General features: G+C 38.7%; 2 protein-coding genes across 3 annotated transcripts in view; one reads left to right on the forward strand and one right to left on the reverse strand.

Annotated features, from left to right (window-relative positions):
* The window catches only part of LOC133636172 (cingulin), a 174,708-nt gene extending 169,922 nt beyond the window's left edge, over positions 1-4,786 (reverse strand). Inside the window, exon 1 of one of the 2 annotated variants that reach the window (XM_062029922.1) lies at positions 4,715-4,786. The gene's annotated coding sequence lies outside the window, so the exon portion shown is untranslated. The remainder of the gene's footprint in view (positions 1-4,714) is intronic. The other variant, XM_062029921.1, reaches the window with a different exon arrangement.
* The window catches only part of chrnb2 (cholinergic receptor, nicotinic, beta 2), a 131,736-nt gene that overhangs the window by 37,976 nt on the left and 66,292 nt on the right, over positions 1-27,468 (forward strand). The window contains exon 2 of the mRNA XM_062029925.1: positions 24,072-24,217. Within this exon, the coding sequence (XP_061885909.1) occupies positions 24,072-24,217 (146 nt within the window). The remainder of the gene's footprint in view (positions 1-24,071; positions 24,218-27,468) is intronic.

Raw genomic sequence — 27,468 nt, forward strand, 5'->3', positions numbered from 1 at the left:
GCAATTGCTAATCAATAAATAGCTATTTCTGTTTTAACGTCGGGTTAATATTGTGGAGGGGGCTAAATTGTTATGGAAAATAATAATGTAACGTTAGGTAATTACAGTACTCCCACCTTACATTCCTCAGGGACATTTGTATTAGATCTTTTAAGCAGGTGTTTTTTGTTTACATTGTTATTGCCTTCTGGTTAGCTAATGTTTGCTCTGCAGGTAATATCACTTTTCCACCCCTTTATATATTAGGTATAGTTGTAAGCCTAGTTGTTAAAGTGCACATCATTAATATTAATTAAGCAATATCACATGAGAGGGAATGCTGTTTTTTTTAATTTGAGCACTGCTGTGATTCGGTTAAAGATAATCATAACATAACATTCTCATATAATATGTTAATTTGCTTTCTTTAAGTAAAAAAAAAGGTCAAAGACAAAGCTATTCGGTTTCTTGTGAGTATATACACTTCACTGCCGATGTGGTGGGGGGGGGGGGGGGGGGGGGGGTCGCCACCTAAAATCTTGCCCAGGGCGCCAGATTGGTTAGGGCCAGGCCTGCTTTAGAGCCTATGTATCAAAGTCAAGGCCAGCTATGAATTAACTATGGATGATATTTGATTAGTATTAGAACCGGCCTGCAGGCCACAGCCGCCTGCTGCTGTTTTGCACGCACCAATACTCCATCAGTGTTGGTGCTAGGAATTTTCAAAATGGGGTCCCAGGGACCCCGTCAAGTCATAAAAATGGGGTCTCACAGTAAATTTTTGGGGTCCCACTTTTATGTAACCGTTTTAAAAACAAATGATAAATCCATGCATTATCCTGTTTTAGCTCACATTCTATAGTGTTTTGGTAAACATAAACGTTAATTCATTAAAAAAAATAATACAAGAGAAAACACATTTTTATGCATATGTACATTTATTCAGTTATAAACATTCATTCGCTTTCTTCTTTCCTTCCTGGATGTAAACTTTACCGCTGCCGATATTTTTCTCTATATTTTTACTGTAATATTTTCAGAATTAATTTGTTCTATTTTTGGCCAAAGTAAGACAAAGAAAAAAATCTGAAGTTGTCTTTATTTTTTAGTAGGGATGTCCGATAATGGCTTTTTGCAGATATTCCGATATTGTCCAACTCTTTAATTACCGATACCGATATCAACCGATACTGATATCAACCGATACCGATATATACAGTCGTGGAATTAACACATTATTATGCCTAATTTGGACAACCAGGTATGGTGAAGATAAGGTCCTTTTTAAAAATAATAATACAATAAAATAAGAAATAAATTAAAAACATTTTCTTGAATAAAAAAGAAAGTAAAACAATATAAAAACAGTTACATAGAAACTAGAAATTAATGAAAATGAGTAAAATTAACTGTTAAAGGTTAGTACTATTAGTGGACCAGCAGCACGCACAATCATGTGTGCTTACGGACTGTATCCCTTGCAGACTGTATTGATATATATTGATATATAATGTAGGAACCAGAATATTAATAACAAAAAGAAACAACCCTTTTGTGTGAATGAGTGTGAATGAGTGTAAATGGGGAGGGAGGTTTTTTTGGGTTGGTGCACTAATTGTAAGTGTATCTTGTGTTTTTTATGTTGATTTAATTTTTTTTTAAAAACAACAAAAAAAACGATACAGATAAAAAAAAACGATACCGATAATTTCCGATATTACATTTTAAAGCATTTATCAGCCGATATTATCGGACATCTCTATTTTTTAGTTTTGATACCATGATTTTAATAGTCCGGCCCGTGTGTGTGCCCAGATTTTCCTCCATGCGGCCCCTGAGCTAAAATGAGTTTGGCACCCCTGCTTTAGAGCTACAAAATTGATGTGAAAATTGACTAACATGCATGCAAGTTGTTTGAAAGAATGGAGATGAGTTCAGATCTGTCATAAGTAAAAGTAATAATAACACTTTATCCAACCGTACAGTATGTGCCGTTATCATAGACATGACTGCAGTTTCTGGACTATCAAGACAATAACTCTTCTCCTTCCAGTTAATAAACAGTGGTCGGACTTTGTGTGATATTGCGGCCGCGTGCACGATCAATATTGATATTGCCGTCCTGTTGGCACATCCGAGCCAATTGGCTGCTGCCAGTAGATCAGTGGATCCCGCCATTATCGATTTATGAATATTTGAGCAAATAATGCAGCCAAAAAGCCTCTTTAGAGGAGTACTTAGCGGGCATACTTTTGTGACCGTCCTCATAAAGAGGTCATCACTATTGTAGCCTAATTCTACTTAGCTCTCATTTGCCCTCATTTATTCCAAATGTGTCTTATGGCTGCATGTGGACCTTGTGTCAACCCACGGGTGTGTGTGTGTGTGTGTTCTCTCCCTCTAAGGTCTAATGGGAAGTCCTGCTGAAATATTCATAGTGTCACATTAAGTTTGCAATATTTGCACTGGAAAACAACCAGGATCAGACCGAAGCTCCCAGCCACATTACAAGCACTCAGCTGGGCCTTTAGCGTGACAGCGCCATGCAGAGACAGTCTGTCTTTGTCTTTAGGAGGAGCGAAAAGTGCTGAGGAGGAGCGACTTGGCACAATTTGTGCTGTGGATAGTTCTTAAAGTTCTGTTGTGTTTGTCATCCCCCTCCTTTTTCATTTATATGCAAAGTATGCACGTTTATTAGGAGCCGTCTTTTGGGTTCAATGTGCATATTGAACAATCCAATAGCAATAAGCCACACATTTGATCAAAAATACCTTTCCCAAGACGCAGAAAAACATGAGCTGAACATAAGAGTACTCACTAAAGATGGGGGGAATTCATCGATTTTTTAGATGCATCGCATTTCGGACATGGACGATTATAAAATCGATTAGTATACGTCAATAATCGATAATCGACTTATTTATTGTAAATAAAGTAATGCAGGCCGTTAAAAAATGTGGCCGACTGCAGCGAGACACCTCCCGGCTCCTTTATTTTAGGGCACTTATGTTGCAGTTTTGCACACATTACTTTAATAAATGTAATGGGAATTTCTTATTACAAGTGCTCTTTTTTTTTTTTAAAGTCGCAAGTGGTAAACGCTTATTTAGTGAAACGAAAAAGAAATGTAAAACTCATACTTGCCAACCTTGAGACCTCCGAATTCGGGAGATGGGGGTTGACGAGTGGGGGGCGGGGTTTGGTGGTAGCGGGGGTGTATATTGTAGCCTGGAAGAGTTAGGGCTGAAAGGGATTCTGGGTATTTGTTCTGTTGTGTTTAGGTTGTGTTACGGTGCGGATGTTCTCCCGAAATGTGTTTGTCATTCTTGTTTGGTGTGGCACATATTTTTAACAGTGTTAAAGTTGTTTATATGGCCACCCTCTGTGTGACCTGTATGGCTGTTCAACAAGTATGTCTTGCAGTCACTTACTGTGTCTGCAGAAGCCGCATACAACATGGGACTGAGTCGGCACACTGTCTTTATGGAGGAACAGCGGACTCGACGACAGGTTGTAGAGGACGCTAAAGGCAGTGCCATCATGGCACGCCCTCAATATTGTTGTCCAGGTGAAAATCGGGAGAAATTCGGGAGAATGGTTGCCCCAGGAGATTTTCGGGAGGGGCACTGAAATTCGGGAGTCTCCCGGAAAAATCAGGAGGGTTGGCAAGTATGGTAAAACTGCATGAATATGCATCAATAATCAATTTTTAATCGAATCGTAGCTGTCATGTTCCGGGCAACGGATCATAGTTTGTTTACGTTTTGTCTCTTGCTGGCTTAGTTCTGTTTCAGCACCCTTGTTTTGTGTCTCCTTGGTTGCCATGGTTATTTGTTGTTTTCACCTGTCTCTGATTAGTGTTCGGGACGCTCACCTGTTTCCGAGCGCTAATCGGAGAGCTATTTAGTCCTTCCTTTTCCCGTCACTCAGTCTGGTGCTTTTGTTTGCTTTACGCAACTGCTAAAGTTGTTCCTTTTGTGTCCCGAGCTAAGCATTGCCTTAAGCGTCCCTTGTGTATAGCTATCCCGTAGTGCTGGGTCCGGCAACACCGATGCATCGGCGCATGCGTCAAACTCATAGAGCAAAACCCTGTGTCGGTGCGCAGTTTCGGTCACGTGACCGATACGCAAACTGTGTCGCACAGACGCCTCCTCTGTGCCCTTTGAGCAAGTCTTTTCTACAGCCGGAGAAATAATAACTAAGAAGAGAAATTGCCTAAAATTTAATACGTTGGAAAAACAGTTTTTATTAAATAAAAATGTGTAAAAAAATGAATTAAAAAAATTCCCAGTCCACAAGCATCCTCATTCACAACACGTTCTCTTAGATTTCCATGTTATGATACATGTTCACATTATTTATTGACTGTATCTAAAAAACAAAAATATATTTTTATTTAAATGAAGATATGAAATAATCCTAAATGAAATACAATGACTTGGTTTATATTATTGTATATACTAGGTCATAAGATCAGTGTCAGTTGAGTCGGTCCATAGGTTGCTGTAGGGATTTTTAATGTCCAGCAGATGTCAGTATTTAGTGACACAGTATCGACACAGTATCAATACAGTTTTGCAATGTGTCGAAACGCTTCATGACGCCTCATCAACCCATCCGTACTATCCCGTTAGCTTCCTGTGTGCAGTCGGCACGATCTAGCTCTCCTTGTGTTTTGCTTGTTTTGTTCATTTGGTATTTTGGTATGATTTATGCAAATAAATCATTGTCCTACCTGCAAACTGCTCCCTGTCGTTCCGCCGCTTCCTGGAAAGACGACCTCCGGCATCAACATGCCACAATACCGTTACAGAAAAGTACCAGCCTGAGTGACGTGAAAAGGCAGGACTAAATAGCTCTCTGATTAGCGCTCGGAAACAGGTGAGCGCCCCGAACACTAATCAGAGACAGGTGAAAACAATGAATAACCATGGCAACCGAGGAGACACAAAACAGGGGCGCTGATACAGAACTAAGCCAACAAGGGACAAAACGTAAGCAAACTATGATCCGTTGCCCGGATCATAACAGTAGCTCCTGAATCGTAATCGAATCGTGAGGTGGCCAAAGATTCCCACCTCTAGTACTCACTTTTGTTGCCAGCGTTTTCAAGATAATGGCGGTGTGTTTCAATTATTTTGAGGGGGACATAAATCTAGGATAGGAGAGGGTAGACTTTTAAATAAATGACTTTTATTCATCCCACAATGGGGATATTACGTTGTTGAAGTGCAGGCTTTTACAGTACATACATAGATCAATACATACAGAAGCAGAAATAAAGCATAATAAAAAAACTAAAAATAGTAATAAATACTACATACTGCACACTAATATGTATAGAAAAAAGATTGAATAAAACAAAAAACACTAACATCTGTATTGCACACCTAGAATGTTGTACAAGCACTAAATTAGTTTGATTTCTCAAATAGTTTGGCTCTAAATAAGTGTCCTACAATCCAGTGGTCCCCAACCACCGGTCCGCGGCCCGGTACCGGTCCGTGGCCGCACAAGAAATTAAAAAAAATAAATAAATACAATTATTTTTTATTTTTGTATTTATTAAATCAACATAAAAAACACAATATATACATTATATATCAATATAGATCAATACAGTCTGCAGGGATACAGTCCGTAAGCACACCTGTTTGTATTTCTTTATGAAAATAAATAAATAAATAAATAATAATAATACCACCCCCCGTCCCACCGGTCCGTGGGACAAATTTTCAAGCGTTGACCGATCCGCAGCTACAAAAAGGTTGGGGACCACTGCTACAACCCATGGAAACACCTTAATCTAATCGTATTCGGTTTTTGAAAAATCGGACTAACACACATGGAATATGCGATTGTAAACTAGATCTCTTGAGGGGTGTGTGAAGCCGGAGAGGACCCTTCGTATCACGCATGCGCCAGTCTCAACGCACAGGATACAACCCGGAAGCAGATACCATTCAATAAATACTACAATAATTTTAATGAAGAGGAGACTATTTATTTGCTTCACAAATTAAAAGAACAGAACATTTTTGAAGTAATGTTTGGTAATAATTTAAAAAAAAGAGGCTGAGATTTATTTAAGAAGTTGACTAAGAAAATGTAAAATGCCGGCTTAATTCGGACTCCCCAACAAAATACGAATGAGAGGAAATATAATGAAGCAGGTACTGTTGCGTCTGAGCAGTCTACCTCTCAGGGAATTAAAGTCACTGGTCAATCCCAAATTCTTTCAGATGACATACAGTATATGCAGAGTAAGAAGGACCATCAAGACAGAATAGGAATATTATCATGTTTTACTGAAGCTTCAGGAGACCAGCCCACATCAATACAGTCATACCTTCATCTCGGGATGGTCTAACATTCAAACAGGAAGAGAAAACTTCTTGAATACGCAAACAGCCCCCACCCTCTCCAGAAAGGAATACAGGCTCATTGTTCTACTACAGATAAGATATAAGGGAGTACTCCAACTCCTACATTGCAAGCCTTCAAGGTAACACACACAGTTTACTTGCGGACATATTCCTAAAAAAATAGAAAGAGTACAAATGGAAAAACACTAGCTGCTTTAAACATGACTATGAATAAAGAACGAACTCTTAAACATATATGCATTCTCCACACAACTGGCAAGATAGTCCAGAACAATAGCAACCTTCCTCTCGGGGCACGCACTGCCTTTTTCTTCGTATTTAAAACTCTTTCCATCAATCCAGAGAGCCTTTTAAATGAACTTTGAGACAGTCAAAAGTTTAGTTTCCATGATTTTTGTCCAAAAATTCCTTAGAAAAACTCTTCCGCCGGCTTTCTTTGCATCCAACCCGATACATTCTTGGTAGTAGCGTCAAGTTCATAGCGCAATCAAAGATTATTTCTTGATACTGTTTGCTATTTAACATCAGCATAGAGACGCAATATTTGTAATATGTGTCAATATTACAGCGGAACTCAATTGAAACAAGTTGTAAGGATCCGCAAATCCTAGTGCGACGTTAGAGGTCAACCGGAAAAGTAATTCAATTATACACGCTAAAACGAAATAAGTGCCTCCCAGTGTACGGGAGGCACATGGCCTATCACATTAGAGTGTGGACACTTGGACTTCACACATATTTGATAAATCAAACTAATTTAGTGCATGGAAACGTAGTGACTGACTAATTTACCTTAGATCAAAGTGTTGTATCTTCAGTGTTATCCCACAAAATAATATCATAAGAAAAAATACATACTTACCTGCTTTTCGGTTTACTTACTGCTGTGTCAGTGCATTGCGGTTTTCAAATTAACCGTGGAGTCTATTGAGATTTGAGTACCCATTTAAAAAGGGGAACACAGTCCTTATTCAAGACAAGAACACATATGTTTTTATTTTTATTTATGCATTCTAACTCGTAAATAAATGTTAGCAAAAGTAATTTAACAATAGAGGCAGTGTAGTCCTATTTCTCTAAAAACAATTAAAAACCTCCATAATGTTTGATATACATGCAGTAAGTATACATGTAATGTAGTATCAGGCACATTTATAATAGCATGTAATTAGAGATGTCCGATAATGGCTTTTTTACCGATATCCGATATTGTCCAACTCTTAATTACCGATTCCGATATCAACCGATACCAATATATACAGTGGTGGAATTAACACATTATTATGCCTGTTTTTGTTGTGATGCCCCGCTGGATGCATTAAACAATGTAACAAGGTTTTCCAAAATAAATCAACTCAAGTTATGGAAAAAAATGCCAACATGGCACTGCCATATTTATTATTGAAGTCACAAAGTGCATTTTTTTTTTTTTAACATGCCTCAAAACAGCAGCTTAGAATTTGGGACATGCTCTCCCTGAGAGAGCATGAGGAGGTTGAGGTGGGCGGGGTTGCGGGTGGGGGGGGGGAGCGGGGGGTGTATATTGTTGTGCCCCGGAAGAGTTAGTGCTGCAAGGGGTTCTGGGTATTTGTTCTGTTGTGTGTATGTTGTGTTACGGTGCGGATGTTTTCCCGAAATGTGTTTGTCATTCTTGTTTGGTGTGGGTTCACAGTGTGGCGCATATTTGTAACAGTGTTAACATTGTTTATACGGCCACCCTCAGTGTGACCTGTATGGCTGTTGACCAAGTATGCGGTGCATTCACTTGTGTGTGTGTGTGTGTGTGTGTAAAGCCGTAGATATTATGTGATTGGGCCGGCACGCAAAGGCAGTGCCTTTAATGTTTTTTCTGTACTTCTCCCTACGTCCGTGTACACAGCGGCGTTTTAAAAAGTCATAAATTTTACTTTTTGAAACCGATACCGATAATTTTGAAACCGATACCGATAATTTCCGATAATACATTTTAAAGCATTTATCGACCGATAATATTGGCAGTCCGATATTATCGGACATCTCTACATGTAATATTTACGTATTTTGCTAATTTCAAGCATATGGTATCAATTTCAACAACAACTACGTAAGGACAAATGATGATCCAGAATCTTATCTTTTTGAGCCTGAATAAAAGTTTTAGAAGCAGTGTGCTTAACAGATCCAGCTTCAGTGAAACACTAAGCATCATGTAGCAGTATTCCTAAGTGCTAAACAAGAAATACAAACTACAAACACAATAAAATAATCGCTTACTGTACAACGTCTGCGCTCACTGCAATGACGACTGATGGAATGTGTATATATTCCTGTTTAGATGTAGAATAATAATAACCCTCATGCAGGGTAAGAAAAAAAAGGTGGCTGCAAACAAGCGTTTTTTCTGTGACTTTTTTGCCATCTCTGGGTATAAGTTGAATGTCAAAGTGGGCCAACATCTTCGCTTATGGCTACAACCTTATGCTATTTAGTTGAGAGGCATGATTTATAATCTAGAAATAACTTTCACCAACTCAGAGGCGATGAAGCAGCAGCAACAGCTCAGTATGTCAATATTGTGTGGCTGCACAGGCTAGTTAGCTGTCTGTAATCACGGCACTGCTAAAAAATAGCATGCGTTAGTGTTTATAATAACATTATCGCTAATACTTGGTTCATATTTAGGTCACGACATGTAAATTGAGTATTGTTGGCAGGTTTTGGATGTTTTTTTAGAGGACTTTATGGGTGCAGTACTGTACTCCAAATAGCTGCATTGTAGGCCACCTCATACTTGCCGTATTTTATGATTTAGAATGCATTAAAAAAAAAGAGCAATTGTGTTCCTGTCTTACGTGAGGATTGGGAATTATTAATCAGCAAAATTCCAAAAAAGTGCAGTTCCCCTTTAAGTTTACATGTTAAAATGATCTATGAGGTGTTTTAAGAGCATATGAAATGTTCAGATGCAAACGCAGATAAATCCATTTTCCATTTGAGTAAATTCATGTTTTTGTGGAGCTTTTCAATAAACAGCCATTTACGTGTTTTTTTGTTGTTGTTTTTTTGCAATAACAGACCAATCTTATATGGCACCAGCCTGGCCCTAAAAATTTTGAAAACAAATCAGATTTTTCAGAGGAATGCATATTCCATCATTGTAATGAACTAATATTGTCCAAACAAACCCCGTTTTGGGCTGTCTGTGGTTTACATTGACTGCTGCATCATGAGATCATTACATTGACAGTGGCATCACAAGACAACAACAGCAAAGTAAACACACGATCCAGTTTGTCATTTGAGAGAGTAGTGGCTATTATCGGTTTCTCTTCACTTTTCCACCACGTGTGGCAGTAATGACAATATTAAACAAAAAAGAAGTCTGGATTTTAAGTCATAGAGAAGTTTCTTAAGCACAACAATTATGACTAAAATGGTGAAGCCGTATTTCCATTTGCACTTTAATTTTATTGACAATTTAGTTAGGCCTGGGAACGCCTCGGGATCCCCCGGGAAGAGCTGGAAGAAGTGGCTGGGGAGAGGGAAGTCTGGGTTTCCCTGCTTAGGCTGCTGCCCCCGCGACCCGACCTCGGATAAGCAGAAGAAGATGGATGGATGGATGGATGGATGGATGGATGGATAGTTAAGAAACATATTCATTATTAATTGTGTTTATTTATTTTAGCAAACCATAATTGTTACAGATGTCCGATAATATCGGACTGCCGATATTATCGGCCGATAAATGCTTTAAAATGTAATATCGGAAATTATCGGTATCAAAAAGATTTTTTTTTTGTTTATTTTGTCCTGTCCAGCTTCTCGGGCAAATCATATAATTGATGTAGATGCCCATATCGGCTGTTCAGATTGAGCCCAGTTTATGATTTGCTGTTATACAGTATGCCAGGCAGTCTTGCACTAAAGGAGGACTATGTTATTGTTTACTTTATTACTCTAGTATACTCTGGACTGAAGCTGTGTGCCTTCATTGTTTTTGTAGCTGTTGTTTTGGGGCATGTTTAAAAAAAATAAAAAAAATAATGCACTTTGTGAAAGTCAAAGTATTGTACTTCCCATAGTTGTAGTGGGTATTAGGATTATCTCAGGGAGAGCATGTCCCAAATTCCAAGCTGCTGTTTTGAGGCATGTTAAAAAATAATGCACTTTGTGACTTCAATAATAAATATGGCTGTGCCATGTTGGCATTTTTTTCCATAACTTGAGTTGATTTATTTTGGAAAATCTTGTTACATTGTTTAATGCATCCAACGGGGCATCACAACAAAATTAGGCATAATAATGTGTTAATTCCACGACTCGGTATCGGTAATTAAGAGTTGGACAATATCGGGATATCGGCAAAAAAGCCATTATTGGACATCTCTAACAATTGTATGTATATTCATTTTTCTTACTTATTTTTCTAATAAGCCTGACCATAGCTAAAAGTGTGTGTGTTAAATAAACAGATATAACTATTGAATACAATTAAAATCAATACTTAGATTCCTAATTTAGATTTACTAGGACAACGATTGCATAACCTCATGGCGGTGATAATCTGTGAAGCGAGACTTGATGATTTGGTGGACGTACTGTAGACAGGTTGTTGACATAAACAGGACTGACTTAAGCGAGTTCCACTGTAAATGTTTAATGATGCTGACAGTTTGACACAGGAACAGAGTTCTATTGTTTTGATTTCTATTTAATTTCTAATGTTCCCTGCGGAGGAAAATGTAATGCATCCCAGACTGAATTGTGTTAGACCTTAGAGGTTCGAGAGTATAGCTAGAATAGCTACAGTAGAGTGGAAACCTCCACCAAGGCTGAACAACTATAAAAAGTGATTGTGGATACGTTAGTTGGCGTGTTACTTTCTATCTCATAGAGCAAGGGTGTCCAAACTTTTTTCGATTGAGGGCTGCACACTGAAAGATCAAAGCATGCGGGGGCCATTTGAATATTTTTTATTTTCAAAACCAATACTATATATTGATTAGTGTTTACCTTTAGGGCTCCCCTCAAGTTTAGTACTGGGGACCTGGAAGGGTCTCAGTCATAAAAATTTTAAAAAGAAGTCATATATATAATTTTTTTGTTTGTTTGTTTTGTTTTCTGTTTATTTAATGCTTAAATCTCAAGATCAACTTCAGATCTGTCAATATAAAGTTTTTTTTTTTTAATGTTTTATGCCCTTTTTGTAAAAACCCTGTTTTTTTTTTTATGGCAAAAACACAATGTGTACAACATCCCAGCCCCCACCCCCCAAAAATGTTTATGTAAAGCGGTATATTTGATATAAAGTAATTGGAGTCAAATATTCATAATACTATGGATTTTAATTCATTATTATTTTTTGAGCAATTAGTTTTTGAAAAAGAAAATCCCACTAAAATAATTGGAGATCCAAAAGGGCCGCCCACACTCATGAAAGTGTTAAAAATAAGGCATGCTTTTTTTTTCAACGCTTAAGTCTCTCGATGAACTTAGGATTTTTTAATGTTTTTTGTTGGTTTGTTTGTTTTATACCTTTTTGATATGCCTAACACACAAAATGCGCAATATTTTCCCCAAAAAATGTTTCCAAGTAGAATATTTGATGTGAAGTAATTGGAGCCATTAATCGATCAATAATTAATATAATTGATTTGGATTCATTATTATTTTTTGAGCAAGGACAGCTTTAAAGAACAAAACAGCCTGCATGACAGCTTTGTGTTATTAGTCAACATTGCAACTTGTTCTCGTTACATTTAATCTGTTTGGTCTTTTATTCCACTTTTTAATGTTTTTTTTGATATTTTTTTAATGTGCTGGTAAAAAAATAGCTGCGGGCTGCAAATGGGCCTGCGGCCACACTTTGGTCACTCCTGAAGTAAAGGAATTTGCAAAAATGTAATTGGAATCAATAATTAAACGCGGCGACTCATGGATATTGACATAATGCAACTGAAATGATGTCATCATGAGGAGAAGGAACGTTTGTCTGGGGACAACTTGTTTACTGGGACCATGCAGTTCACAAACACTCACCTCAATGCAGTGTTCATCATATTTCTCGGCAGTCTGACACAATAGGCTACTTATAAAATGGAAAAAAAAAAATTTTACGGACCGCTTTTATATAGCCCTTCTCTGGCCGGTCTTGGGACAGTGATATGCTTTTTTTTGTATGACTTCTTGTCGTCCGAAACGGACTCAGCCAAACTGTCTCTAGGTAATGTTGCAATTTTCAATGTCAACAAAGTAATTGACTCAAAACACGCTCCATGGAGTGTAATTTAAGGCTTTACCTTTCCAAAAATTCGCTAGCTTGATGCTCAATTATATTGGCTTTGCTATTAACATGATACTTTTTAGCATTAGCGTATTTTACATGGCGATTCCAAATTTGTTAATGAAAATTACAACTTAAAGGCCTACTGAAATGAAATGTTCTTATTTAAACGGGGATAGCAGGTCCATTCGTTGTGTCATACTTGATCATTTCGCGATATTGCCATATTTTTGCTTAAAGGATTTAGTAGAGAACATTGACGATAAAGTTTGCAACTTTTGGTCGCTGATAAAATAGCCTTGCCTGTACCGGAAGTAGCGTGACGTCACAGGTTGTGGAGCTCCTCACATCTGCACATTGTTTACAATCATGGCCACCAGCAGCGAGAGCGATTCGGACAGAGAAAGCGACGATTACCCCATTAATTTGAGCAAGGATGAAAGATTTGTGGATGAGGAAAGCGAGAGTGAAGGATTAGAGGGCAGTGGAAGCGATTCAGATAGGGAAGATGCTGTGAGAGGCGGGTGGGACCTGATATTCAGCTGGGAATGACTAAAACAATAAATAAACACAAGACATATATATACTCTATTAGCCAAAACCCAACCAGGCTTATATTTAATATGCCACATAACAAACACCTCCCCCCTCCCGTCCATATAACCCGCCAATACAAATCAAACACCCGCACAACACACTCAATCCCACAGCCCAAAGTACCGTTCACTTCCGCAAAGTTCATGCAGCACATATATTTCCCCAGAGTTATGTACGTGACATGCACATAGTGGCACGCACGTACGGGCAAGCGATCAAATGTTTGGAAGCCGCAGCTGCGTACTCACGGTAGCGCGTATCCAACTCAAAGTCCTCCTGGTAAGAGTCTCTGTTGTCCCATCTCCACAAGCATGCGTATCCAACTCAAAGTCCTCCTGGTAAGAGTCTATGTTGTCCCAGTTCTCCACAGGCCAATGGTAAAGCTTGACTGTCATCGTTCGGGAATGTAAACAATGAAACACCGGCTACAACGTAGCCGCTACGTGTTTGTGTTGCTGCAGCCGGCCGCTAATACACCACTTCCCACCTAAAGCTTTCTTCTTTGCTATCTCCATTGTTCATTAAACAAATTGCAAAAGATTCACCAACACAGATGTCCAGAATACTGCGGAATTTTGCGATGAAAACAGACGACTTAAAAGCTGGCCACAATGCTGTCCCAAAATGTCCGCTACAATCCGTGACGTCACGCGCAAACGTCATCATACCGAGACGTTTTTAGCGGGATATTTTGCGGGAAATTTAAAATTGCACTTTACTAATCTAACCCAGCCGTATTGGCATGTGTTGCAATGTTTAGATTTCATCATTGATGTATAAACTATCAGACTGCGTGGTCGGTAGTAGTGGGTTTCAGTAGGCCTTTAAGACCCTTCTTAAAACCCATTTGTATTCACTGGCTTTTAACCCAGCATGAGACTTTAAACTGTTTTTAACTTTTTTAACTGTTTTTAACTTTTTAACTGCTTTTTATCGAACAAATTGTTTTTAGGGTAATTTCTATTTGCTTTTTCAATGTGTATTTTACTTCTGTTTTAAATATTTTTTAGTCTGTCCTTTGCCTGTATTTCTTTGTGGTGTACAGCCCTTTGTTCTTCAACTGTGGTTGTTTTTAAAAGGGCTTTATAAATAAAGTTGGTATGGTATGGTATGATGATTCATGGTGTGATTGACAGTGACACCATAGTGACTCAATTGAAAAAAAACAAAACACTTTGTACTTTTGTCCAGATCATCAACAACGTCTAACGTGTTCCTCCTTGGGGCTGGCTCCCTTGTAGCATCATAATGCTGGAGCCCTGCATCCAAAATTAGACAAGTCGGCACATAGTTATTGTAAACATCAAACCAATGATGACCAGTGAGATGGGAATGTGTTCTGCCCCATCATTGTTTAAGTGGACTGCTTCCTTCTTCCTGTCTCACACTGTTATTGCCTTGAGCTTCTGGGAGTATTGCACATTAGTCATATGGCTCCGTAATGCTTATTTCCCCCATGAATATGTGCACACAACAAGACTCATATAGGCACCCACACGGCGTAAATAAGCTAGACACACACACACAGGCGCTGACAGGCAGCGTATTGATAATGTTATATTAGCGGAGGAAGGGCTGACAAATGGACAGTGTCTGTCAGCAAGGCATGGCGAAATGGAGATAACAGGAAGAGAGCCGTGGATGGAGACAGAGACGGAAAAAAACCCATGTTGGAAAGGCGTGCAGAGAACAGACGGTTGAAAAAAAAATCGGGGTGGTCCGTTGGGTTGCGTGATGGGACAGGAATAGAGTCCTCATTGATCCCGAGACAGAGGCTATCATTCTGCTTGGCTGAGCAAAGCAAAACGCTGCAGGGCAGGAGCGAACGGAGGAGGACGCTGGGGGATGAAGGGACAGTCGTAGGGGGAAGAACGACGGCATGCTGGGGTTGAAAATACACATGAATATGTGCAGTGACGGACCAAAAAACAGCCGAGAGTAATAGTGCAGTGCAATATAAATTATGTTTATCATTTGCACTCATACAGTGCCTAAATATGGTGCAATAGAGACTTATTTTAAGTGCAATGCATTGGTAGAAAATAGACATATTTTAAAGGCCTACTGAAACCCACTACTACCGACCACGCAGTCTGATAGTTTATATATCAATGATTAAATCTTAACATTGCAACACATGCCAATACGGCCGGGTTAACTTATAAAGTGCAATTTTAAATTTCCCGCGAAACTTCCGGTTGAAAACGTCTATGTATGATGACGTATGCGCGTGACGTCAATGGTTGAAACGGAAGTATTCGGACACATTGTATCCAATACAAAAAGCTCTGTTTTCATCGCAAAATTCCACAGTATTCTGGACATCTGTGTTGGTGAATCTTTTGCAATTTGTTTAATGAACAATGAAGACTGCAAAGAAGAAAGCTGTAGGTGGGATCGGTGTATTAGCGGCTGGCTGCAGCAACACAACCAGACGGACTTTGACTTGGATAGCAGACGCGCTATCCGACGCTAGCCCCCGACCGCATCGATGATCGGGTGAAGTCCTTCGTCGCTCCGTCGATCGCTGGAACGCAAGTGAGGACGGGTGTTGATGAGCAGATGAGGGCTGGCTGTCGTAGGTGGATAGCTAATGTTTTTAGCATAGCTCTGTGAGGTCCCGTAGCTAAGTTAGCTTCAATGGCATCGTTAGCAACAGCATTTTTAAGCTTTGCCAGGCTGGAAAGCATTAACCGTGTAGTTACAGGTCCATGGTTTAATAGTATTGTTGATTTTCTGTCCATCCTTCCAGTCAGGGGTTTATTTCATTTGTTTCTATCTGCAGTTAAGCCCAATGATATCACGTTAGCTCCGTAGCTAAAGTGCTTCGCCGATGTATTTTCGTGGAGATAAAAGTCACTGTGAATGTCCATTTTGCGTTCTCCACTCTCATTTTCAAGAGGATATAGTATCCGAGGTGGTTTAAAATACAAATCCGTGATCCACAATAGAAAAAGGAGAAAGTGTGGAATCCAATGAGCCCTTGTACCTAAGTTACGGTCAGAGCGAAAAAAGATATGTCCTGCACTGCACTCTAGTCCTTCACTCTCACGTTCCTCATCCACAAATCTTTCATCCTCGCTCAAATTAATGGGGTAATCGTTGCTTTCTCGGTCCGAATCGCTCTTGCTGCTGGTGTAAACAATGGGGAAATGTGAGGAGCCCTTCAACCTGTGACGTCACGCTACTTCCGGTACAGGCAAGGCTTTTTTTATCAGCGACCAAAAGTTGCGAACTTTATCGTCGATGTTCTCTACTAAATCCTTTCAGCAAAAATATGGCAATATCGCGAAATGATCAAGTATGTCACATAGAATGGATCTGCTATCCCCGTTTAAATAAAAAAAATTCATTTCAGTAGGCCTTTAAATAAAAAAAACTCTATACCACAGGTGTCAAACTCAAGGACATCATTTTATCTGGCCTGCAAATACCTGGAAATGTCAATAAAGTACTTAATATTTCCTCACTAAATGTAATTGATTTTTTTTTCATTTTGACAGAAAAAATATATGTACTGCTTGAAATTGCATGCCTTTTAAACTTTATTAGTATCCAATATTGCAACAAATATTACAGTATATTATCATACTTTCCAAACATGTTTTTGTCTAAATAAAAATACTTAACTTTAAAGCAAACTCCCCATCAAATTAATGAAAACGACAATACACTTTATGTTGTTCTATACAGCATATTACTGAAAATTGAAAGAAAATACTAAAAATTATGTTGACTGAGCTGCCAGTTTTTAACTGTAAAATCTACGGTTGTTGTTTTTAATGGTGTATTACTGTAAATGGAAAGATGGTTAATTTTTTTACGGTAGAAAAACTGGCAGCTAAGTTGCCAGCAAAAAAAAAAAAAACTTTTTTCCATTAACAATATAATGTTGTTAAAACCAATGTAAATTTAACACCAAAAAGTGGTACTGTTTTTCCATTTACCGTATAATGTTGTAAAAAAATTTAATGAAATGCTATATTTTACAGTAAAATTGTGTAAATGTAAAGATTTTACTGTAAAATCGACAGTCTACTTAAAACAATTTATATACCGTATTTTTCGGACTATAAGTCGCAGTTTTTTTCATAGTTTGGCCGGGGGTGCAACTTATACTTTTACACTTTACCGTAAAATATCAAATAATATTTAGATCATTCACGTAAGAGACTAGACGTATAAGATTTCATCGGATTTAGCGATTAGGAGTGACAGATAGTTTGGTAAACGTATAGCATGTTCTATATGTTATAGTTATTTGAATGACTCTTACCATAATATGTTACGTTAACATACCAGGCACGTTCTCAGTTGGTTATTTATGCATCATGTAACGTACACTTATTCAGCCTGTTGTTCACTATTCTTTATTTATTTTAAATTGCCTTTCAAGTGTCTATTCTTGGTGTTGGGTTTTATCAAATACATTTCCCCCAAAAATGCGACTTATACTCCAGTGAGACTTATACATGTTTTTTCCCATCTTTATTATGCATTTTCGGCCAGTGCGACTTATACTCCAGAGCGACTTATACTCCGAAAAATACGGTAATTAATAATTAATTCCAGAGGCAAATTCATACATTATTCGCTGTTACAAGCAGCCCTCTGATGGCAGCCATAACTGCGATGTGGCCCTCAATGAAAATGAGTTTGACATCCCTGCTCTATACTATATTATACTGTACTTGATTACATGTTTTGTTGTAATTGTAATTTGAAGAATTGAACTGACATCATTGTATGTCATGGATTTGGGGGGAAAAATGCAATTTTACCATCCACGCTAGATAGGTGAAAATACATCAACAGCGCTGGATACATCTTGTGGCGTACCCCAGTGATCAATACTGGGACCAAAAATTGTTCAAAATTGCTATATAAACGACATTTGTAAAGTTAGGACATAAAGTAAGTGTTATTTACAGATGACATGAATGTGTTTTATTCAGGAAAGAACACACAGGAGCTAATTCAAATAATAACAGAAGAAATGAAAACAATTAAAGAGATTGTGTGACAAAAACAGTAAAACTAAAATAATAAAATTCAGTAACAGTAGAACAGAAAGTCAAGCACAAATAGACGGAGTAGACATTGACATAGCAAAATAAATAACATTTTGGGTTGTAAAAATAGACATACAATTAAATGGAAATCTTATATAAAAATATACAATTTAAGGTGGCAAGAGATATTACAACAATGAATAAAGTTAAATATTTTCGCGACCAAAAATCAATCGTATCCCAGTATATTTTAAATTAATCTTCCATGCGTTTTGTAATAAATCAATTCAAGCAACACAACATACCATGAATTGATTAACGTGGACCCCGACTTAAACAAGTTGAAAAACTTATTCGGGTGTTACCATTTAGTGGTCAATTGTACGGAATATGTACTGTACTGTGCAATCTACTAATAAAAGTTTCAATCAATCAATCAAGCAACCATAAGAGAGACGAAGTTCCATCACTAACTTAAAGTACCAGTACAGTGGAAAAACGAGTTGACTTTATATGCTTAATTGTGTTTCATTGTATCCATTAAACCATAACCAATTGTATTTACAGTCCGAAAAGTATGTGAAAATACCGTCTAAAGATCACAAAATGCCACAAATTCAGTCAGCTGTTTTAAATATTTTGCTCCAAATATTTTCGACAATTTCCGTAGATTCTACGTCACTGTAGTAACGCTTCTGCACTCTGACCATATCAGATCAGTTATACTGGTAATACGCAAAAATTGGAAAGTTATGTCTGTTTATCATTTAAATTGCTTATTTAAGACAAGAACACATATGCTTTTTTATGCATTCAAAATTGTAAATAAATAGCTAACAATTGAGTCAACTGATCAAAGGTCCTCTGTTGCGCCCATTATACCCTTTTAGAAAACATTCAGAAACCGCCAACAATAATACATTTACATGTCGTGACCTGAAAATTAACCAACTATTGAGTAATATTGTAATTATAAGCACCAACGGAGACGGACTATTTTAGCGGTGCTTTAATAGCAGTGAGCTAATTCTAGCTTACGCTGCTATTGTTGACACACTAAGCCGACAGCTGCTTTTGAGTCGTGTCAAACTTGCTAAAAGTTAATTCTAGATTATATTTCATGCATCTCTCACCTGGTAGTAGACAAATGTGGCCATGGACCGAGAGGCTGGTCGACTTTGACGTCCCCGAAAATGGCGAAAAAGACTCAAAAAGACGTAGTTGCGGCAATATTTTTCTTAAAGACTTACTGAAAATAATTTTTTTTATTTAAACGGGGATAGCAGATCCATTCTATGTGTCATACTTGATCATTTTGCGATATTGCCATATTTTTGCTGAAAGGATTTAGTAGAGAACATCAACGATAAAGTTCGCAACTTTTGGTCGCTGATAAAAAAAGCCTTGCCTGTACCGGAAGTAGCGTGACGTCACAGGTTGAAGGGCTCCTCACATTTCCCCATTGTTTACAATGCAGCGAGAGCAATTCGGACTGAGAAAGCGACGATTACCCCATTAATTTGAGCGAGGATGAAAGATTTGTGGATGAGGAACGTGAGAGTAAAGGACTAGAGTGCAGTGCAGGACGTATATTTTTTCGCTCTGACCGTAACTTAGGTACAAGGGCTCATTGGATTCCACACTTTGTCCTTTTTCTATTGTGGATCACGGATTTGTATTTTAAACCACCTCGGATACTATATCCTCTTGAAAATGAGAGTCGAGAACGCGAAATGGACATTCACAGTGACTTTTATCTCCACGACAATACATCGGCGAAGCTCTTTAGTTACGGATCTAACGTGATAGCATCGTGCTTAAATGCAGATAGAAACAAAACAAATAAACCCCTGACTGAAAGGATAGACAGAAAATCAACAATACTATTAAACCATGGACATGTAACTACACGGTTAATGCTTTCCAGCTTGGCGAAGCTTAACAATGCTGTTGCTAACGACGCCATTGAAGCTAACTTAGCAACGGGACCTCACAGAGCTATGCTAAAAACATTAGCTATCCACCTACGCCAGCCCTCATCTGCTCATCAACACCTGTGCTCACCTGCGTTCCAGCGATCGACGGAGCGACGAAAGACTTCACCCGGTCCTCCTGGTTGTGTTGCTGCAGCCAGCCGCTAATACACTGATCCCACCAACAACTTTCTTCTTTGCAGTCTCCATTGTTCATTAAACAAATTGCAAAAGATTCACCAACAGAGATGTCCAGAATACTGTGGAATTTTGCGATGAAAACAGAGCTTTTTGTATTGGATTCAATGGGGTCCGAATACTTCCGTTTCAACGATTGACGTCACGAGCATACGTCATCATACATAGACGTTTTCAACCGGAAGTTTAGCTAGAAATTTAAAATTGCACTTTATAAGTTAACCCGGCCGTATTGGCATGTGTTGCAATGTTAAGATTTCATCATTGATATATAAACTATCAGACTCCGTGGTCGGTAGTAGTGGGTTTCAGTAGGCCTTTAATGCTTCGTGAGGATTGCAACTACCTTTTTACCTAAGAATTATGTGAGCATCCAGTCGGTCGGCATCCCAGCAAGAATGGAAATATTACATTAAGTGTTTGTTTTATTATGGTTTAATATTGTTAGTTTGTTTAGCACCTAACAATAATGCTGATGCTGTAGTGTCACAATAAAGCTGCATCCGCTTAGCACTCGACTTCTAAAACGTATTGCTCATCCTCTGTGTTCAGGCTCAAAAATATAAGGTTCTGCATCATAATTTTACCCAAAGTTGGCTCTCACAAAGTCTGCTTAATTAGCAGAGGTGGGACCAAGTCATTGTTTTGCAAGTCACAAGTAAGTCTCAAGTCTTTGCCCTCAAGTCTCGAGTCAAGTCCCGAGTCAAGACAGGCAAGCCCCAAGTCAAGTCCAAAGTCAAGACTGGAAAGTCTCAAGTCAAGTCCCAAGTCCTGCATTTTAAGTTTCGAGTCCTTTCAAGTTCTTTTAACCACAGACTAATATATTTACACAGATTGTGTATGCTTTTAAAACGCTGTATTTATTTATTAAAACAAGTGCATTTAAAATTGCAGGGACTGTATCCCTGCAGACTGTATTGATCTATATTGATATATAATGTAGGAACCAAAAATATTAATAACAGAAAGAAACAACCCTTTTGTGCGAATGAGTGTGAATGAGTGTAAATGGGGGAGGGAGGTTTTTGGGGTTGGTGCACTAATTGTAAGTGTATCTTGTGTTTTTTATGTTGATTTAATAAAAAATAAAAAATAGTAATATTAATTTTCTGTATTTTTTTATTTCTTGTGCGGCCCGGTACCAATCGATCCACGGACCGGTACCGGACCGCGGCCCGGTGGTTGGGGACCACTGTGTTAAAGTATTTGGCAGAGGTTTTTATCCAAAGCGACATACATAAAAAATACATATAAAACAATCACTGTAAACATGATCATTTAAGGGAAGAATGTAATACAAAATATCAATACAAAGTGTCAAGACATAATAAACTCTGCTGCTGCTGCAGCAACACAGATACAGTCTATAAGATATATAGATATCTAATGTATTCATACATTGTTTATGTAGAATATACGCATGTTTATATAACCTAATCATATTGTTTCTTCAACTTAAAAATAGCTGACTGTTTTTCCCCCCTTCTCTGGGATTATATTCCCAGTTTTGATCTCGGACGTCTGGTCACTTATAGCGTATAAGAATATTTTATTACTGTTAAACTATTAATAATAAAACACGCCAAAACATGTGTCCTTTATCATAACTACACGTGTGACAAAAAAGCGCGTGAAAATCAGTGGTATTCAGTGAGGTAAAATGAATTAAATGCACTGACAGTTCATTGCTCCTGCCAAATGAATTGCACTGAGTGGAGAGGATCACCACTCCAAGATGGCGGCCCCGCGTCTCGTCTGCGCCAGTAGGCAGTAGCGGTCGATGCTGCGTACCCTTATAAGATGTCTATGGTTATAACGTTAGCAGTGAGTTTACAGCCTCACTTATTTAAATACACAGCAAATAAAAGTCACGTTACTTAGCCAATAAACGTTAGCTTACATTCAAAACTTACCGTTCTGTTTGCAACTTCAAATGTCGAACGACGTTGGAAATTGTTGCAATTCGTTTTTTGTTGACCAAGTCGTAGTTTTAATACCCGAACGAAACTATATTTGACGTAATTTTTTCTCACTGGCGCGTTGTTTGAGAGCTATTCTTCGTTGGTTGTTCTGCAATTTGATTGGATGGATGCCGTGGGATGAAAACAATGTGGATCTAATTTGATTGGCTGTTGTACTGACAGACACACACGCTGAGAGAGCGCACACTCCCTGACAGACACGCACACGTACTCTTTGGAAGATACGGAGCGCTCCCGAATAACTTTTTAATCGTTGGGTTTTGGGGAAAGTAGCAAGTCTTGTCAAGTCAAAAGGCTCAAGTCCAAGTGAAGTCACAAGTCATTGATGGTCAAGTCCAAGTCGAGTTGCAAGTCTCTTTACATTTTGTCAAGTCGAGTCTAAAGTCATCAAATTCATGACTCGAGTCTGACTCGAGTCCAAGTCATGTGACTCGAGTCCACACCTCTGTTAATTAGTATTGTTGTTGACGGGCAAGGGATCTGTGGTTCCTAAATTACGTGACGGGCTTCCTCATTAACTCTCAAAATGGCTCGGAAATCTCTGAGATTGATACTATTTTGATCAAATCTATGGAGTTGCAAACTTTAGAAGTTTTTTGGCGTCGTGAATAAGATACACAGTATATGACAACTGTCAGAATAATTGTATCTAAGTTATCACAAAACTTTGTGTTGCCATGAGTTCCCGGCAAGAAGACAAAAGCTGTCTTTGATCCTACCAAGAAGAAGGCTTGTAAAACTCCACTGTGGGAAGCAACATGAAGGTGTTCTGTTTCTTTGATGTATTGTAATCAACAGAAAGATATTGTCTTGACCCGAGATCTACAAAGCGAAGAGGAAGCAGGGCCTGACCTCCCTCAAGGCGACCTTTTCTTTGAACTGTTCTGTAACCAAAGGCGATGGCTGTTTACGACCTCCTCCCTTAGAAACAGCTGTTGCCCTGTAATCAGGGAAAGTCCAAATAAAAGAGGAGGCATACAATCTTTCGTCAGAGCGTGGTGAGGCTGTGCAAAGAGTACAGTCCAGACGTCTCTCCTCAATTGAGCCAAATTTAATTCTGTCTCTGTTTAATTCATTGCTTCTTGTCTTGTTTAATAAATGTCATCAGTGTTTGAACCTGACAATAACAGCTTCAATATAGAGGCAAATTGTTTTTCCATTCTACTGGTACCACTTTGCTCTTTTCGCCTTATACTTTTATAATATGCAGGTGTACATTTTTGCACTATTTTATGACCTAATCTACTGTATATTGCTGGTCTGAGTGTCCATCAAACCATCACTCTTTCACGACAATAGCGTGTCTTCATGTTGCATCACAGTCTACTTGCGTAAGCTATAAGTGTGTGATCACTTTAAGTATCATTATGTAAGAGGTGTCAATCAGTCTTCACAGTCGTGTTTGCTTTCCTGCTAAGTCGCTCAAAGCTTCTCCGATTGAGGGCTACAACTAAATTACCTTAGTAACCTTGTTAACCGGAAGAATGTAGGCTGTGTTTATCCTCAGGGGGGGAGTGTGAGGTCATGGCGAGAGGGAGAACCCAGACGTGTGTTGTCAGAGAAACAGAACACACACACAGAAACTTGGCAATTCCTTCTGAATTCTTATGTGAAGGCCCATTTCAGGTAGCAATAATGAAAGTGATGTTGATCACGATGATGATAAGGTGCTCTCATTACAGGCAGCCTGGGGGCCGACACGGAGGAGCGTTTGGTGGAACATCTCCTAAATCCTGCACACTACAACAAACTGATCCGTCCTGCCACAAATGGCTCGGAGCTGGTAACTGTGCAGCTGATGGTGTCGCTGGCCCAACTCATCAGTGTGGTGAGCATACATCCTCAATAGCGGAGGGCTGGAGCGTTCTATAATAAATGAGTATGATATTTAGGGATGAGTATCGAATTTGGCACTTTTATAGGCACCGACCGAAATTCCTCGCTGCTATCGGGTATCAATCCATTCATGTAAAATCAATGAAATTAGTGCCGTATACTGTATTTCAATAACTTTGTTGCTTGTGACATCACGTCCGGTTGCAGACCAAATACCGGCTCAAACATTTGGCGGGCAAACAATCACTCAAGCAGAAATATAATCTTAGAGAAAAATGTAATTTAAAACATTCGTACACGGCGTGGCGAAGTTGGTAGCGTGGCTGTGCCAGCAATCGGAGTGTTGCTGGTTACTGGGGTTCAATTCCCACCTTCTACCTTCCTAGTCACGTCCGTTGTGTCCTTGGGCAAGACACTTCACCCTTTGCCTCTGATGGCTGCTGGTTAGCGCCTTGCATGGCAGCTCCCGCCATCAGTGTGTGAATGTGTGTGTGAATGGGTAAATGTGGAAATACTGTCAAAGCGCTTTGAGTTCCTTGAAGGTAGAAAAGCGCTATACAAGTACAACCCATTTATCATTTATTTATCATTTATATAGAACAGGGGTCACCAACGCGGTGCCCGCGGGCACCAGGTAGCCCGTAAGGACCAGATGAGTAGCCCGCTGGCCTGTTCTAACAATAGCTCAAATAGCAGCACTTACCAGTGAGCTGCCTCTATTTTTTTAAATTGTATTTATTTACTAGCAAGCTGGTCTCGCTTTGCTTGACATTTTTAATTCTAAGAGAGACAAAACTCAAATAGAATTTGAATATCCAAGAAAATATTTTAAAGACTTGGTCTTCACTAACTGACAAAGAAACAGATAACAGATTTGGTGTCCAGTTCAAAGTGTGACATGATTTATTTAAAATTTTGAGAGTTGACTTTTGTATTTTACATGAGTTATTATCTGTACAAACATGGTGCAAAGTAATTCATGATTTGTTAAAAATTGTTAGTGGCTAGCTATTTACAAATGTCTTAGAAGTGATCATTTGAAAATGTTCAATTTGAAAAATGTGCACTTAGAGAAAATATAAAAATAAAGTTTTGCATATTGATATTTATCTGTTTCTATATATATTTATTGTGAGAAATCATTAAGATGATCAGTGTTTCCACAAAGATAAATATCATTAATTATTAATAATAACATAGAGTTAAAAGTACATTGAGCAAATTGGCTATTTTTGGCAATTTATTTAAGTGTGTATCAAACTGGTAGCCCTTCGCATTAATCAGTGCCCAAGAAGTAGCTCTTGGTTTCAAAAAGGTTGGTGACCCCTGATATAGAACATGCTATATGTTTACCAAACAATCTGTCACTCCTAATTGCTAAATCCCATGAAATCTTATACGTCTAGTCTCTTACGTCCATCCATCCATTTTCTACCGCTTGTCCCTTTTGGGGTCGCGGGGGGTGCTGGAGCCTATCTCAGCTGCGTCTAGTCTCTTACGTGAATGAGCTAAATAATATTATTTGATAATTTTCGGTAATGTGTTAATTTCACACATAAGTCGCTCCTGAGTATAAGTCGCACCCCCGGCCAAATTATGAAAAAAAACTGCGACTTATAGTCCGAAAAATACGGTATGCCTGATCTAAAAAAAAACACTTTTCCAAAATGTGCTAGCTTGATGCTGATTTCCATTAAATTCGCCATATACTGGGACAAGCGGTAGAAAATGGATGGATGGAGACTAGTAATTAGCATCAGCGATTTTGCATGACAATTTCAACACTTCCAAATTTGATAATGATAAATGATAAATGGGTTATACTTGTATAGCGCTTTTCTACCTTCAAGGTACTCAAAGCGCTTTGACAGTATTTCCACTTTCACCCATTCACACACACATTCACACACTGATGGCGGGAGCTGCCATGCAAGGCGCTAACCAGCAGCCATCAGAGGCAAAGGGTGAAGTGTCTTGCCCAAGGACACAACGGACGTGACTAGGAAGGTAGAAGGTGGGAATTGAACCCCAGTAACCAGCAACACTCCGATTGCTGGCACAGCCACTCTACCAACTTCGCCACGCCGTCCCAATGAAATGAAAACAACAACTAAGATGCACGGGACAATCAAACAGCAAGTGTGTAGAAAATACAAAACTTACAATATAAATACTTCGTAGGGCCAGGGGCGTATTTAGTCACTAGGGGACCAATGCAAACCTAGTCATTGGGGCCCACCACATAATAAAAACAACATGTTGGTAGAAACTTCTACGCGAGCGGCACATTAAAGGTTGGCAGCCGTGCAATGAGTCACACTGATCCCAACACTTTTACTGTAATTAAAAAGAACATCAATCAACATTTAATAACGTGTAAGCCATTTTTCAGGGATCATTATATTGGTAGCGCAATTGGACCGGCTGTGTCACGCAGCGCTATTATTGTGAAGGCCAAAAGTGTGTGGCTGGTGGGAAAAAGAGAGCTCTTGACGATGGCCGTGTTTGAACAGGAGATCATATTTCTATGTTACACTGCCTGTGTTTGCCTAATGGCAAGTACGCACCTGTGTAGGGTGCGACATAAGATTAGACTGGCTTAATGGTAAAGGCTACTTCCTTAAGAGGCATCACACCGTAGCCTATAAACTACTGCCATCTAATGTTTTGGAATTGCAATTGCATGCAAAGTCTACTGTATACCACAGGGGTGTCAAAACTTATTGACACAAGGGCCGCATTGGGCTAAAAAAATTTCAGCCGAAAGCCAACTGCATGTAAAGTAACAATATATATATATATATATATATATATATATATACACAGTATATATGTATATATATTAGGGCTGGGCGATATGGCCTTTTTTTAATATCGCAATATTTTAAGGCCATATCACGATACACGATATATATCTCGATATTTTGTCTTAGCCTTGAATGAACACTTGATGCATATAATCACAACAGTATGATGATTCTATGTGTCTACATTAAAACATTCTTCTTCATACTGCATTAATATATGCTCATGTTAAACTTTCATGCAGAGAAGGAAATCACAACTAAAAAAATCTCTATTTTTTTTCATACGGTGTTGATCTGGAAATGTTTGCCTCAGCATTTTGATGGTTTGGGCGTGTGGCACCGAACGGAGATGTTGACATGCGGAGTAAGCACTCTTCATTCTCTAGCAGGTGACTTTTCAAATGATGCGTAATGCTACTTTTTATAGCAACGCTTT

Source organism: Entelurus aequoreus, linkage group LG20, assembly GCF_033978785.1.
Source record: "Entelurus aequoreus isolate RoL-2023_Sb linkage group LG20, RoL_Eaeq_v1.1, whole genome shotgun sequence".
NCBI lineage: Eukaryota > Metazoa > Chordata > Actinopteri > Syngnathiformes > Syngnathidae > Entelurus > Entelurus aequoreus.